Here is a 15,800-nt window from a genome sequence, read left to right as displayed (position 1 = left end):
CTGAAGCTGTGACTGACCCCAGAAGCTTTTAATACTGTCATTATTTTCCCAGTCCAGAGGACTTTTACTCATCGGGGCTCATTTGTACCCTAGACAATGCTGCTTAGTAGCATTTACCAGGCTTCCAAGGGCCCTGAGCTAGAAAGGTAACGGAAGGTGAATTTTTTCGCAGTGTGTATGAATGTCAAGTCGTCGCATTATATGCTTTCAATTTTATTTGTCAGCAGTGTTTCGATAAAGCTGGGGGAAGAAAAGAAAGCTAATTCAAGGTGAAATTTACCTACAGAGAGAAGAGATTTTTAACACTTCACTCCCACATACATTATTTATTTGATATTTGCAGCAAGCGTATGAGGTAGGTGATAATATTTTGATTGTAACAGGGACTTATCAAAAGTAAAACTAGGATCAAAGCGACATTTCTTGGTTTTAGGAGCAGAATTCTTCCCATAAAACGCCGTGCCTTCCATAACTCTATGAAAGGAAAAGAGAACATAATGAGGGGAAGGTACACGGAGCCAGTCCCAGAGATGATTCTTTAAAAGGCTATTTAGAAATTTCATGGAAATAAAGCAACTTAAAAAAAAAAAAGAAATAAAGCAACTTACACTTTTAAAAGTGTCAGATTTCTTTGTTTCTGTTGTTGTTATTTCATTTTAGATTCTGGAAAACCTAAAATGATTATTGAGCAAGTAGATTCTTTAATAAACAATCATCTTTTTCTCCCCCCAAGCCTAGCCCAGAATGAGCAGATGCATCAATTAGGACAATTTGTATTTATGAATATTTGTTCAATATTGCTTTTTTTTTTTTTTACTCTTCTACATATCCCACAACTAAAGAAACATTGGCTATGGTTCAAATGTACAGAATGTAACCCTGAGTCAGGATGTGAAAATCTCTGTAAGCAATTCAAGCAAGTTTCCAAAAATCAAAGGAAGTTGGAAGAATGCCTATAATTCAGGCTTTGAGTTTGAGGCATGTCACTCACTCTACAGATGGATATCTGCATCCCGCCCCTCACCCCTTCATTCTGTCTCTTATTAAGACATTTTCTGTTCTTTTGCCCCAGCAGAAAAACTTAAAATATTTAGCAAATGCTATAATCCAGGTCCCAACTAATTAAGGCAAAAGCTGCCCATATTGCTGGAGAAGATTCTGAGACCAACCTACATAAAAGCTTTCTACTGCATTTTACCTACTACTAAATCAACACTCATTAGGTCAACCAGCTTGGTGTCCCACTGGGAGTCAAAGAAGGAAGATGCAGATGGATATTTATCCATGTTCATTGGTAGACACACCGCTGAATATCAACACTACATCTTCCTCCTCCTTGACTTGCAATGGGTGTGAGACTTGTACAGAATATCGATTAGGTGACGCGAGTTTCAGTTCTTGGGGTATAATAATTGTACTTCTGTGATTTCTCATGGAAATGGGATTTGAGAATTTGGACCTTGAAAACTGCTGCAATAAAGCCTATATCACTTTGACATATCGACCAGTAAATCCCCTTTCTTATATTTTCTCATTTATGAAATAAGAAGTTGGTCTAGAGTAGGGAATTTCAAACGGGCTATGAAACAAGAGTTGCTAAGACATTGGAAATTGTGCATGGTGGAGTTGCAACCTAGAGGTGCTCTACCAGACTCTCTACAATTTGAGGGCAGCAGGGTGGGGGGTGGAATTTGTGTCTTACTAAACCACCAGGAGAGTCTTATGCAGCTAATTCAACCATAGTTTGGAAACCCTGTACAAGACTAATGATTCATAAACTTTTGTATCAGGAGATTCCCAGATACTATCTAAGAAAATTGCATACTAATTGATCAGTGTTCTCTCTGAGCCTATTTTATGATTCCTTGAGGTGGCACTATTAGGATGCTGTTCCTTCCTTAAGACCCTGAACCCTGCTAGGTTCTGCTGTACATCAGTCTGGGACATCACTAGGATAGTGGCATCTGCCCAGAACCAACTTCCTGAGAGCATCCTTCACCTCCTTGTTCCTCAGGCAGTAGATGGCTGGATTGAGGAATGGTACAATGACCGTATAGAGCACAGAGATGATCTTGTTGTGGTTGAAGGTGTACATGGCCCGGGGCCTTGCATAGGTGAAGAGGGTGGAGGAGTAGTAGATGACAACCACTGCCAGGTGAGAGGCACAGGTGGAAAAGGCTTTGCGACGTCCCTGGGCAGTAGGGATCCTCAGGATGGTGGCAATGATGGCAGCATATGATGAAACCACAGCCAGTAGAGGAAGCAGGATCATCACCAGGGCCAACAGGAAGTCTACTAGTTCTGCTTGCTCCTTGTCAGAGCAGGTAAGGTTGAGTAGTGGGGAGATATCACAGAAAAAATGGTTGATGATGTTGGGCCCACAGTAGGACAGTCGGGAAATGAAAAGAAGCTTCATCATGGAGCTGAAGAAGCCACCACCCCAAGAGGAAGCAGCAAGGCGAATGGCCAGGCTGGACGGCATGAGACTAGGATAACGGAGGGGCTCACAGATGGCCAGGTAGCGGTCATAGGCCATGACTGCCAGCAGGACACATTCGGTGCAGGCTAGGGCAATGAAGAAGTAGAGCTGGGTCATGCAGCCTACATAGGAGACTCTACGGTCCTGGGTAAGAAATGCTCCCAAAAGACGAGGAACTGTGACATTGATGTACCACAGCTCCAGGAAGGACAGATGGCCAAGGAAAAAGTACATCGGGCGGTGAAGGCTTGGAGTGAGCCAGATTGTGGAAACGATGAGTGCATTCTCCAACAGTGTCAACAGGTAAATTGCAAAGAAGAGGACAAAGAGAAGTAACTGGAGGGGTGGAGAGGTTGGGAAGCCCACCAAAATAAAATCTGCTATGTGGCCTCCACTCAAATTTCCCATCATCTCCGTCCACCTGCCTATCTGAAAGGAAAGGAAGAACAAGATACTGAGAGACAGGGGGTCCAAACTGCTAACCTCCCCACAACCCCAGGTTACAACCCTCTGAAGATGCTCCATAGTACGCTATTAGTACATCATTTAGCTCCTTCACTTTGTCGTTTCATCTCCCACCTCAAGGGAAGAGACTTGAGGATTGTGCTCAACGATTTAGTGATCTTAACTACAGTGGAAATTTGGTAAGTGCTTGCTGGGTGACTTCAGAACAGGTCTTAATATTTCAACTCTTGTTTTCTTAACCATAACATGCTCTTCCTTCACTTCCTGCAAAGCCATAACCCCATAGTACCTGGATTCAATATTTGTTGAGTGAATGAATAAAAGAAGGAGGGATAGCAAGCTGGAGCCTGAAGGCTTTACTCTCCAGGGAATGGGGAATTAGTAGCTCAAAGACATAACTGAGCTGTAGGCTAAGAGCATGGGATAAAGAAGGGTTGGTTTGGGAAATAGCCACTAATAGTTGGAGAGATAATTCAATACAGATCAGCTAAAAACTTTCTTTTTAAAAAAATTTATTATTATTTTTAGAAAGAGGGAGAGGGAGAGTGCAAGTAGGGGAGTGGGGGAGAGGAAGAGAGAGAGAGAGATAATCCTAAGCAGGCCCCACACTCAGCTCGGAGCCCCAGTGTGGGGCTGATCTCACAACCCTGAGATCATGAACTGAACTGAAATCAAGAGTCAGATGTTCAACCTACTGAGTCACCCAGGTGCCCTATTTTTTAATTAATTAATCGATTAATTAATTATTTTGAGAGAGGCAGGATGTGTGAGAGCTAAAAGAGTCCTGCTCCAAAAAAAAAAAAAAAAAAAGAATCATTTTCCCATTCATTTTATAGCTGTTTTGGAGCACATTTTCTGTGCCCGGATTGTCTCATGCCAGGGTTGGTGCTGTAGGTTGGAGCATGGACCCCCTAAACGTGCCCACACCCTGATCTCCAGAACCTGTAAACTTTACATTGTCTGACAAAGTCTTTGCGGGTGTGATTAAGTTAAGGCTATGGAGATGGTAGTCTATCCTGCGTTATTCAGTTGGACCTTAAGTGTGATTCTTGTAATTTCCTTACAAGAAAGAGGCAGAGAGCAACGTGAAGTAGACACACAGAGGAGAAGGCCCCACAGAGGTGACACAGAGGTTGGAAGACGCCGGCCTTGAGGACTGGAAGTGGTGTGACTCTAATCTGAAGAAAGCCCACAGCCCCAGAGACGAGGAGCGTGTTCTCCCCCGGAGCCTCCAGAGGACGTGCAGCCTGGCGACACCTTCACGTTGATTCCACACTGCTGGTCTCCAGAACCCACAGACAGAGTAGATCTCAACTGCTGTGCCACCAAGTGTGTGGAATTTGTGTGCAACGTAACAGAAAGCTGATACGCCGTTGAGGCACCAGGTTGGAAGAGAGCATCGCACGCCTCACGACCTCCCTTCTGAGCCTGGCCAGCCTCCTCCTCTCACTGCTGCCAGCGGGGGGCCCCTGACAAACAGGGACATCTGACTTGAGATCGGGTCACGTGCTACGCATCATCAAGCCTTCTCATTTTTGGCGGAACTTAACATTTGTTTTTCTTTATGCAAACATGAAAAAACAATACACCGTAGTAATGGCTGCGTGGTGACAGATGGCAGGTGCACTCGGGGTGGCCCGGCACGACCTGTAGAGAAGCTGAATCAGGGTGTTGTGCACCCAGCACTCATGCAACCCTGTGGCTCGACTCTATTCAGGTTTAAAAAAAAAAATTAAGACAAAAGCAACTACAACAAACCCATTCCCAATCACAAACACAAAATAAGATGACAATATATCAGCTTGCATATTGTAAACTAGACATCAATGTTTTTTGGTCATACATTTAAATAATTGCACGAAACCTAATGTCCACCGCGTGTGAGTAATTACATTTTAAGTGAAATTATTATTTTTTAATTTTAATTTGTATTTATTTATTTTTTTAAGTGAAATGATTATATTGGTCCTTTATCGGTCAGTGAAATCCTTTTTTCTTTAATTTTTTTTTTTTTGGACAGTGAAATCTTAACATTGGTGCCACGGATACTTGTTTCAAAAATTACATGAGTGCATGAGTCGTTTAAAAAAAATGGAAATTTTACATTATTTTTCTCACTGAACCCATAATTCAAGGCATTGTAATATATTTTTATAATCACAAGCTTTTTGTCGATTTCTCTATATCCATCTGCATGTTGTTGGTTTTTTTCTTGTACTCCGGAGGCTATAAATGTTTTGAAAAGATTTCCTATTAGATTTTATTCTGTAATCAGCATACATTTCACCAAAACAATAAAAATATGACATACTTCAAAAATGTTACTTTTTTTTTTTTTTACTGGCGTATCATTTTATAATAACGTGGACTGCACTTTTTCTCCGTTCTCGTGCGCATCCGTGAAGACGACTTATCATCAGAATGAGAGCAGTTTCCGAATCCATTCCATTCTTATTTTTCATTTTGGAGATATAAACACTGAGGAAAGCAGTTCACGGAAATAAATGACATTGATACACCACAGCTCGGGGAATGGAAGTCGTTTTGTTATAGTAATAACACTAAATTATTTGAACTTTCTATTAGTTATGTGCCAGAAATTGCAGAGTCATCTATCATGAAAATGGCTTTTATTGATCTATTAGCTGACAACTCCATCAGCTTCCCTTCAATTGTGTTGAAAGAAATAGACTGGAAACGGCGGACTTGAGAAAGGACGGGCTGCCCGGCATTGGTCCTTCTGTCCCCCAGCGCCCAGCTGGCACCACACCGACGTCCCCCCGCGTCCCTTGCGCACACTGGGTCGGTTGTGCCTTCCCTCGCCCAAGGGACAACAGGTTTTGAAAAGCAAAGGGGGAAGGAGAAGGGATACTTCGTCTAGCGGATCAGTTCTAAGAAGAGCTGATCAGACATTTGCAGCCCAGCGAATGATTCCCTGGGGTGCCCCATCCCTGCATCTCCGAGAGCCCTTTGCACCCGCCAAGAGCCCTTTTGCACCTGCCAGGACCTTTTTTGCACCCCCCAGGACCCCTTTTGCACCCACCAAGAGCCCTTTTGCACCCACCAGGAGCCCTTTTGCACCTGCCAAGAGCCCTTTGCACCCACCAAGAGCCCTTTTGCAGCCACCAAGAGCCCTTTGCACCCTCCAAGAGCCCTTTGCACCTTCCAAGAGCACTTTGCACTGATCCAGAGCCCTTTTGCACCTGCCAAGAGCCCTTTTGCAGCCATCAAGAGCCCTTTGCACCCTCCAAGAGCCCTTTGCACCGATCAAGAGCCCTTTTGCACCTGACAAGAGCCCTTTTGCACCCACCAGGAGCCCTTTTGCACCTGCCAAGAGCCCTTTTGCACACACCAGGAGCCCTTTTGCAGCTGCCAGGAGCACTTTTGCAGCCCCCAGGAGCACTTTTGCATCTGCCAAGAGCTCTTTTACACCCACCAGGAGCCCTTTTGCAGCCGCCAGGAGCACTTTGGCAGGCACCAGGAGCCCTTTTGCACCCACCAAGAGCCTTTTGCACCCACCAAGAGCCCTTTTGCACACACCAGGAGCCCTTTTGCAGGCGCCAGGAGCCCTTTTGCAGCTGCCAGGAGCACTTTTGCATCTGCCAAGAGCTCTTTTGTACCCGCCAAGAGCCCTTTTGCACCCGCCAAGAGCCCTTTTGCACCCGCCAGGAGCCCTTTGGCAGGCTCCAGGAGCCTTTTTGCACCCTCCAAGAGCCCTTTTGCACCTGCCAAGAGCCCTTTGCACCTGCCAAGAGCTCTTTTGCACCCGCCAGAGCCCTTTTGCACCCACCAAGAGCCTTTTGCACCCTCCAAAAGCCCTTTTGCACCCACCAGGAGCCCTTTGCAGGCTCCAGGAGCCCTTTTGCACCCACCAAGAGCCCTTTGCACCCTCCAAGAGCCTTTTGCACCCACCAGGAGCCCTTTTGCACCCGCCAGGAGCCCTTTGGCAGGCTCCAGGAGCCTTTTTGCACCCGCCAAGAGCCCTTTTGCACCTGCCAAGAGCCCTTTGCACCTGCCAAGAGCTCTTTTGCACCCGCCAGAGCCCTTTTGCACCCACCAAGAGCCTTTTGCACCCTCCAAAAGCCCTTTTGCACCCACCAGGAGCCCTTTGCAGGCTCCAGGAGCCCTTTTGCACCCACCAAGAGCCCTTTGCACCCTCCAAGAGCCTTTTGCACCCACCAGGAGCCCTTTTGCACCCGCCAGCGCCCGTAAGCCTGGGTCCAGGAAGCAGATTTAAGGCATCAGATGCTCTGCAGAGAGCAGGGCTGGAGGTGAGGGCCAGGGGGCCCGGGCGCTGCAAGGCCCGGCACCCAGGCACAGCCTGGGTCTGCGTAGCCCCGGGTCCTACCCTTTTGGATGCTAGGCTTGTCACTGAGCACAACCAGAGTGGTTTGAGGCTGTGGCACCACGAGGTTGGCTCGGGAGATAGGACATGGGTCGTGCACCGGGGTGGGGCAGGTGTGGATCCCGAGGTGCCGAGACAGATCCCCACGCGCCCCCACTGCCTCTGCTCGCACAGGCCCTTCCACACGCGGTCTCCCGTCCTCCCCGACACACACGTCCAGCCCGGGCTCGGGTGCAGCTGAGCACATGGCGTGCCTCATGCTTGCGAGCCCGCTGATGTGCTGCTCAGCATCCGCTCCCGGCCATACACATGTGACTGCCAGTAAAATAGCTGGGCTCTCAGGATGAGACGTCGGCATCACTGAGCTTTTTCTTTTTTCTTTATTTATTTTCTATGTCAAGCCAATTGAACATCTGGAGAAATTCAAGAGATCTTCAGGATTATGAGTGCTCTGGGCCCCGTAGGGGGTGAGCGAGGCCCTCGCACCTGACCTGAGTGAGGCGAGAGCTTCTCAGGCAGGTTTGCTTACCTCTTGGCTTGCCTCACCTCTGCGCTCACCACCCACGCGCCCTGCCTTTGGGCTTTGTCCCCGGGCTGCTTTCCTCTCCTTCTGGGCAGGTGCAGTCAGACCCAGCGGCTCTTCAAGAAAGCTGATTCTTCATGATTTTTCAAGCTGAGTCGTCCGTTCATGGCGTGACGGCACAGAGGTGCGGCAGGTGAGCCGTGAAGCAGACAGGGGCAGCAGTAGCCGGCTCTTATGCCTTCATCCTCAGGGACAGGGCCCCTCAGGACACATTGTCATGGTGACCCACCTCCCCCCACAAGGCTGGGCCAAGCCACACGGGCCATGCTCGGTACAATGGAAAGGCCAAGCCTGGGGGGACACGGCCCTGGAGGGAAGCAAACTGATGTCGTCGACTCCACCGCCCGAGTCTTCCCATCCGTGTCTACGTCCACAGACATAATGATGATTCAAGTTTAAGGTCCCTTTGGGGAAGGAGAACAAGAAAATAAGAAAGTTACAGATGAATTAATTGGTGTTTCAGATCGTTAAATTTTTTTGAGAAAATACTCATCAAACCTGGACCGTCTGTATTATTTGTCTGCTTCCGGGTGAGAAGAGGTGCTTCCTCTCCTGTCCATACATCAGGGGGATCCAACAGGGGAGGCGTCTTTCCCTGCTCACCCCTTTTCACGTCCCTTTGTGAATAGCCCTGGGCTAGGAGGGGGCGCAGGGGAGGCCGGGGACTGAGGGTGGGCAGGGGGGTCATTTCAGACTCCAGATTCCTGGCTCAGATTGGAGTCTTCTTCTGAAAATGAGGCGTTTTCCTCGTCGCACGGCTCTGGGTTCCTGCCTGCCTTGCAGGCCCGGGAGCTCCTGGGCCTCTCAGCCTGCTGGAGCTGCCACAGACAGGCCAGGTACCTCCCGTGCTAGGTGGTGATGTCCCCATCCCTGGCAGTGTCCAAGCAGAAGTCAAGTTGATGCAGGAAGCTAAGGTAGAAGGAAGTGTAGACACAGTTAAACGTCCTTATAACCTGCAGCCCATTGACACATACTTGAGGCAGGCAGAGTAAAAGTCCCTCCAGGAAACTCCCAGCTGCCTTTTTTTTTTTTTTTTTTTTTTACATTTTTAAATTTAAATTCAATTTACCAACATATAGAATAACACCCAGTGCTCATCCCGCCAAGTGCCCCCCTCAGTGCCCATCACCCAGTCCCCCCACCCCCCACCCACCTCCCCTTCCACCACCCCTAGTTCGTTTCCCAGAGTCAGGAGTCTCTCATGTTCTGTCTCCCTCTCTGATATTTCCCACTCATTTTTTTCTCCTTTCCCCTTTATTCCCTTTCACTATTTTTTATATTCCCCAAATAAATGAGACCATACAATGTTTGTCCTTCTCCGATTGACTTACTTCACTCAGCATCATACCCTCCAGGTCCATCCATAGGTCCATCCATGTCGAAGCAAATGGTGGGTATTTGTCGTTTCTAACGGCTGAGTATTCTTTAGCACATGAAAGTCCTATTGGAAACCCCTCTTTGTCTTTACTTCCTCCAACTCCCAGGTATGTCCTCCCTCCACCTCCCCTCACCAGCCCCGCGCAGCTCTCTCTGCCCACACGTCCTGTCCCTCGGCTTTCATAAAACCACCGTTTTGCACCAAAGACACCTCAAGAATTCTTTCTCGGCCATGGCTCTGGACCCCAGCCCGCCACACCGTATCAGAATGACCCCCTGTCTACGATGTGATACTGGGAAGGGGGCGCACTGCCCGAGGAATAATTCCCTGCTCCTCCCTGCGCAACAGTAGGGCTGCAAACAGGAGTATTTTGCAAAAGGTGGGATGAAGCTACAAGGATCGGGAGAAGTCCAGCTACGTCCGCATGTGTCCAACCTGAGCTGGGATCTTAGGTCCGTGTCCAGGCTGTAACTGTGGAAGTAAGAAAGAGCAACCACAGGCTTGGCAGACATAGATGTGACAGACCTACCCACGGACTGGAATCCAGGGGGACAGAGAAGATGAATGGGCTCAGTTGGGGAATGACCCTTGGACTTTCCAAAGAAGGAAAAAGACCAGAAATCAGCCAAGAAAGGAATCGCGAGAGCACAGTTCTGGAAGGTGAGTTGGCCAGAGGGTTTCAGGAAGGGGAGGGAGGTGAGTGAGGTGGTATTTCCGTCTCACACGTGCGCCCCGAGCGCCTGGCTTTGCAGGGTCCAGTCCGCACATAGGTGCGCGGCCCTGTCACCCTCACAATGAGGCTCCCTCGGGGCCCAGGACCCCTGGCCGGGCCCTTTCCAGCTTCTGGCCTGCAGATGGTTCTGTTGTTTTCTACCTGCTGGGAGGCACACGGAGTCATCAGCACACATGCAGGCTCCTCTGAGGGGGGGCTCCTGAAGGCAATAGCTCAGATTTGTTCTGACTCCCACGGCTCCACCTGGGGTGCTTCTTATTCTTTTCTTTTCTTTTCTTTTTCGTTTTAGATTTTATTTATTTATTTGAGAGGAAGCATGAGGAGGAGGAGGGTCAGAGGGGGGAGAAGCAGACTCCCCGGTGAGTGGGGAGCCCATGCAGGGCTGCATGGGGCTGCGGATCATGACCTGAGCCCAAGGCAGCACTGCACCCAACGAGCCCCCCAGGCGCCCCTCTCCTGGGCTTCTTCCGAGATGCGGACACTGAGGCAGAGCAGTCTGGTCCGCGGACAAGGGCCCCGGGACGGAGGAACCATCTGGTCATCTCGCGTGGGTCTGTACTGGGTGCTCCCGTAGATCCCCGGGAAGCTCCGGTCCGCGTGACTGCATCGTTGTCCGCATTCACCTGTTGCACCCCAAGTGAGAAGTCGATTGTCCATCATCCAGGCTGTGTAGACCTGTGTCAGCGGGACCCGGGCACACACAAGAAGTTGGAGAGCCTCCGGAGTTTAAGGAACTTTCTTTTTTTTTTTTTTTTTTTAAGATTTTATTTATTTGTTCATGAGACAGAGAGAGAGAGACAGAGGGAGGCAGAGACACAGACAGAGAGAGAAGCAGGCTCCCTGCAGGGAGCCCGACATGGGACTCGATAACCCGGGGTTACACCTTGGGCCGGAGGCGGTAGCTGAACCGCTGAGCCCCCCAGGCATCCCTGGAACTTTCTTTTAATTCTTATTATACTAAAAGGTTTTATTCATTCCCTGAATGGATATTAGATTTTATCCAAAAATGTTTCTTCAATTAAAACAATTAACATAATTAATATCCTTTATTTTGATAACATGGTAAATTACATGGATGGACTTCGAATGTGTCAATCTTGCATTTCTGGACTAAATCCAGCTCGAGTTTTACTTAAGATTTCTGCACCTGTGCTCCTGAGTGAGATTTCAAGATCTAGTGTCTACGTCGTACTGGCCCAAAAAATGAGTTGGGAAGTAATTATCCTTTTCGGTCCCATGGGAGGTTTGGGGCAAGTTTGTCATAACTTCCACTTTGAAAGTCTGACAAAATCTACTAGTGAACCTTAAGGGACCCAGAGAGTTTTGTTTGTTTGTTTATAATGTGGACTATATTAATTAAAATGCAATTTATTGAGAATTACATATCTGTTTTCCCTGTGTCAGCTTTCATATGTGCTCTATAGAAATTTTCCTACTTTATGTAAGTTCTCAAATTTATGTTCATGAAGTTGCTCACAACATTCTCTCATCTTCTATGTGGGTGTGACCTGAGAAACGCTCCAATTTTTATTCCTATCATTGTTCATTTTTTTCGATTTTTAATTTTTTTTAAATATTTTTACTTACTTATTCATGAGAGACACAGTGAGAGAGGCAGAGCCCCAGGCAGAGGGAGAAGCAGGCTCCATGCAGGGAGCCAGATGTGGGATTCGATCCCGGGACCCCAAGATCATGCCCTGAGCTGAAGGCAGATGCTCAACCACTGAGCCACCAGGCGTCCCCCATCATTGTCTATTTATATGTCCTGCCTTTATTCATCAATCCCACCAGGGAATAATATTATATTTCTAATATCAATAAATCATATTGATTTGACTTTTTAATATAAATTATAAATATATACATATATATTTATATTCATATAAGTCATATAAATTTTGACTTTTTAAGCCACTGTATTGTATATTCATCTAATTAATTTCTGCTCTTACCTACTCATTATTTTCTTTATAATTTTTTTGTGTTCATATAGTTATTCCCTTCCCAAATTCTTTTTTTTTTAAGATTTTATTTATTTATTCATGAGAGACACAGAGAGAGAGGCAGAGACACAGGCAGAAGGAGAAGCAGGCTCCATGCAGGGAGCCCCATGCGGGATTTGATCTGGGGACTCCAGGATTACGCCCTGGGCCAAAATCAGGCACTAAACCATTGAGCCACCCAGGGATCCCCTCTCTTCCCAAATTCTTTTTTTTTTCCTTCCCAAATTCTTGAGATGAATGCTTATGCTATTAATCTTCAGCCTGTGAACATTTTAAATATGCATTTTGTAGGTCATATGTTTCCATCTGAACACTGGAAAGCTGTATCCTATGAACTTGTTGACCCACAGTATTTCCATTTTCTCCAATTCAAATAATTTCTTTCGTATTCATAAGTTGTTTTTATTTGACTCATGATGTATTTAGAAGTGTGTTTCTTGACTTTTAAACATCTAAGTATTTTCCAGTTCCCATTTAGTTACTTATTTCTATCTCAACACAGAATATTGAGCGGCAACTAGCGCTGTCTGTCCCAGTCACTACCTTAGATATATGCAAGTTAATTAGTCCAAATTCAAGTTCAGGAACTTAAGCCTGGACTTCATCATATTATCTATACCTAGCAAGGGTGGGTAAATGGTTAGCATCGGTTTGCAAGATTTTCTGCCTTCCTTAGATTGGATAATCTGTTCTCAAGGGCAAAAGTAGAAGAAGCTCCAGTCACTGTGCCATCAGAATGGCCCCAGGGAAGAGAAGGGAGTCGCGGCAACAGGTAACCGCAATGGTGCGTGTTTGTAAAATACCTCATCTGTTCTCTCATTTTCTTTATAACATCCCTGTCAGCAATATGTTTGATGTACATCAAACCCTAATACATGTCATGAGACATGTCATGTCTGTCGGTCATGAGAGGGCACAGATTTGGTTAACAATAGTTGAACTTTGAGCAACGGATTCAGAGAATCCCCCGAGGCTCCTGTGTTTGAATATTCCTTAAGATCACTTGCTACTTTTGTGTGAAATAACCTCCACAATGCTTCCAGCTTTTCCAGGTGATGTAAGGATTTGATGCTCTGTTTATCTGGCTTCCTTCTGCATACATCATATGTCTGCAGAAATTATTCCAAAACTCCTGTCATGGTGAAAACCTTCAATATCATGATTCTTTTTTTTTGGTTTTTAACATTGGCTTTGGAATTCCTTCATTGTAAAGACAACGGGGGTTATTTCCAGCCCTCATCCATGGATTTCTCCAGTCCTGGGATGTACAGGAGGTTGTACTGTTGTGTTTGTTTGTTGGATCAATGTTCCAAGATATTTAATATATTCAGAAGTGAGCATCGGTCACTTCTGACAATCATGAAGAGTGTTTTTAAATATGTTCAGTAATGAGGGGCTTCTAGGTGGCTCCGTCAGTTAAGCATCTGACTCTTGTTTTCAGCTCACGTCCTGATCTCAGGGTCATGAGGTTGAGCCTCAAATGGAGCTCTGCGCTCAGTGGGGAGTCTGCTTCAGATTCTCTCTCTGTCCCTCCCCAATTTGTGCTCATACTCTCTCTCTCTCTCTCTCTCTAATAAATAAATAAAATCTTAAAAAAAAAACCCTTCAGTAATCAATATGGCATGGGACTTACCAAATACAGGTATCAATCCAGATATGCACAAATAGACAGTTGACGATTTCTACATTGTGTATCACCAATTAGAAAAGGTTTATCTCGTGGGAGGCACAGCCCAATGCCTCACATCTTGACCTAGAAAAATTCCTCAGCCATCTTATCTTTAGATATTTTTTAAGTGCCACTCAGTGTTGTGGTCACAAGAGTTGTTTTCCCCTTCCACAGTGTTGCTTTTCCCCTTCCGTGATGCAGGATGCCCAGAGCCTGACTACTGGCAGCCTAGTGTCTTCAGGAGCAGCCAGTAGAAGTACGAGTAGTTCAACAACTTTTTTAACAAACTGAGTAAATGTTTGTGATGGTTGAGTTCCCAGGCTCAGTCTCTGGATTCCTCTGTGCCAACTTTGGAAAATGCAAATGGCACAGGCTTCTCCTGGCATCACAGGAGCAATGCCTACTGACATCAGGAGACAGTCAGTCATGCAGCAATAATCCGAAATTATTTATTTAAGAAACTTCTCTTTCCAAGCACCTTCCTAAAGGCATTCTTCATGTCCTTATTCCTGAGGCTGAAAATGAGGGGGCTGAGGAAAGGAGTAATGACTGTATAAGGGACAGACATGAGGGTATCATCTCCCCCCGAAGTTTCTGGCTTCATATAGACAATAGCGGCAAACCCAAAGTGGATAATGACCACTGTGAGATGCGAGGCGCAGGTAGAGAAGGCCTTCTGCTTGCCCTTGGCTGATGGGATCCTGAATACAGTGGAGAGAATGAACACGTAAGTGATGATGATGAGCAGGAAGGTGCCCATCAAGCCTGACACTGAGATCATCGTCACAATGGATTCAGTGAGGTTGCTGTCTATACAGGCCAGCCTCGCCACTGTCCGCATGTGGCAGAAGAAGTGTTTGACGAGGTTGGGGCTGCAGAAGGAGCCCCTGAATATCAGTGCAGTCTCTATCAGAGAGATGAGAAAGCCTCCCCCCCAAGCAGAGGCCACAAGCTGTCCACACACCCCATTGGTCATAAGCAGTGGATATCTGAGAGGGTTGCAGATGGCCAGAAAGCGATCATATCCCATCAAGGTGAGGATGATACAATTTGTGCCACCGAGTCCCAAGAAGAAACACATCTGCAAGCCACACCCCATGACTGAGATGCTCTTGTTTTCAGTCAGCAGATCGGCCAGCATCTTGGGGATGATGGTCAGTGTGTAGCAGGTCTCGGAGAAAGAGAGGGCACCAAGGAAGAGGTACATAGGGGTGTGGAGAGATCTGTCCACCCAAGTTAGACCCATGATAGCCAGGTTACCTGTGAGGGTGAGAAGATAGAGGCAAAGGAAGACCACGAAGAGGAAAGCCTGCACATGGGGGTACACGGAAAAGCCAACAAGAATGAATTCCTTCAGGACTGTCTGGTTGACCTTCATTGTTTGCATGTCTGAAATCTGGAAGAAACAACAAATAATTATTCCATTCTCCGTTATTCTTTGAAAATTACGGTGTGAATAAGACAGATGACCAGAGTTATAATTACTGACTGATTTTTCATTTGGTTTAGCAAAACACCAGCCATATGTAGGTTATGTGCTTTCCTAACTTTTAAATTCTCTTGTTACCCCCTTATTGAGCAACCGCTGATCACTGATCACTTATTGGATGACAGAAGATGCTTTCTGGCTTATTTTTTAAGAAGACTTTATTGGCTGGTAATATAATGAGGAAAAAGGATTCTTTTTTTTTATAATTTTTTTTTTTTTATTTACAATAGTCACACACAGAGAGAGAGGCAGAGACACAGGCAGAGGGAGAAGCAGGCTCCATGCACCGGGAGCCCGACGTGGGATTCGATCCCGGGTCTCCAGGATCGTGCCCTGGGCCAAAGGCAGGCACCAAACCGCTGCGCCACCCAGGGATCCCAGGAAAAAGGATTCTGATTAATATCCAGATAAAGGAAATTCAGGTGCATTAGCTGAGCTAGATTTGGTCAAACTCTGAATACTAGAAAAAAAAAAAAAAAAAACAACAAAACTACCAAGTAGTTCATACACAGAGTCAGGGTCTGACAAAGCAACTTCCACATAAAATATTGTCTGTAAATATCTAATGAGTGAAGATTGATAATTGGTTTGTTAGTCATTTAGGGACCAAATTTGGACAATGGCCTATGATTGCAAAGAAGCCCAAAGTCACTATC

The 15,800-nt window shown here is 46.3% G+C and overlaps 2 protein-coding genes across 2 annotated transcripts; both read right to left on the bottom strand.

Annotated features, from left to right (window-relative positions):
• Positions 1-1,933: 1,933 nt before the first annotated feature.
• OR6P1 (olfactory receptor family 6 subfamily P member 1) lies at positions 1,934-2,890 on the bottom strand. The gene is given in 1 exon segment (NM_001313856.1): positions 1,934-2,890. A coding segment is annotated over 1 exon segment (957 nt).
• Positions 2,891-14,100: 11,210 nt separating this feature from the next.
• On the bottom strand, positions 14,101-15,042 carry OR10X1 (olfactory receptor family 10 subfamily X member 1). The gene has a single exon (NM_001388775.1). The coding sequence runs from the start codon at positions 15,040-15,042 to the stop codon at positions 14,101-14,103; it is 942 nt and encodes a 313-aa protein (NP_001375704.1).
• Between the last annotated feature and the right edge of the window lie 758 nt (positions 15,043-15,800).

Source organism: Canis lupus, chromosome 38 (genome assembly GCF_011100685.1).
Source record: "Canis lupus familiaris isolate Mischka breed German Shepherd chromosome 38, alternate assembly UU_Cfam_GSD_1.0, whole genome shotgun sequence".
Taxonomy (NCBI): Eukaryota; Metazoa; Chordata; class Mammalia; order Carnivora; family Canidae; genus Canis; species Canis lupus.
The sequence above is the reverse complement of the archived record's forward strand: the minus strand, read 5'-3'. Positions and strand labels throughout refer to the sequence as shown.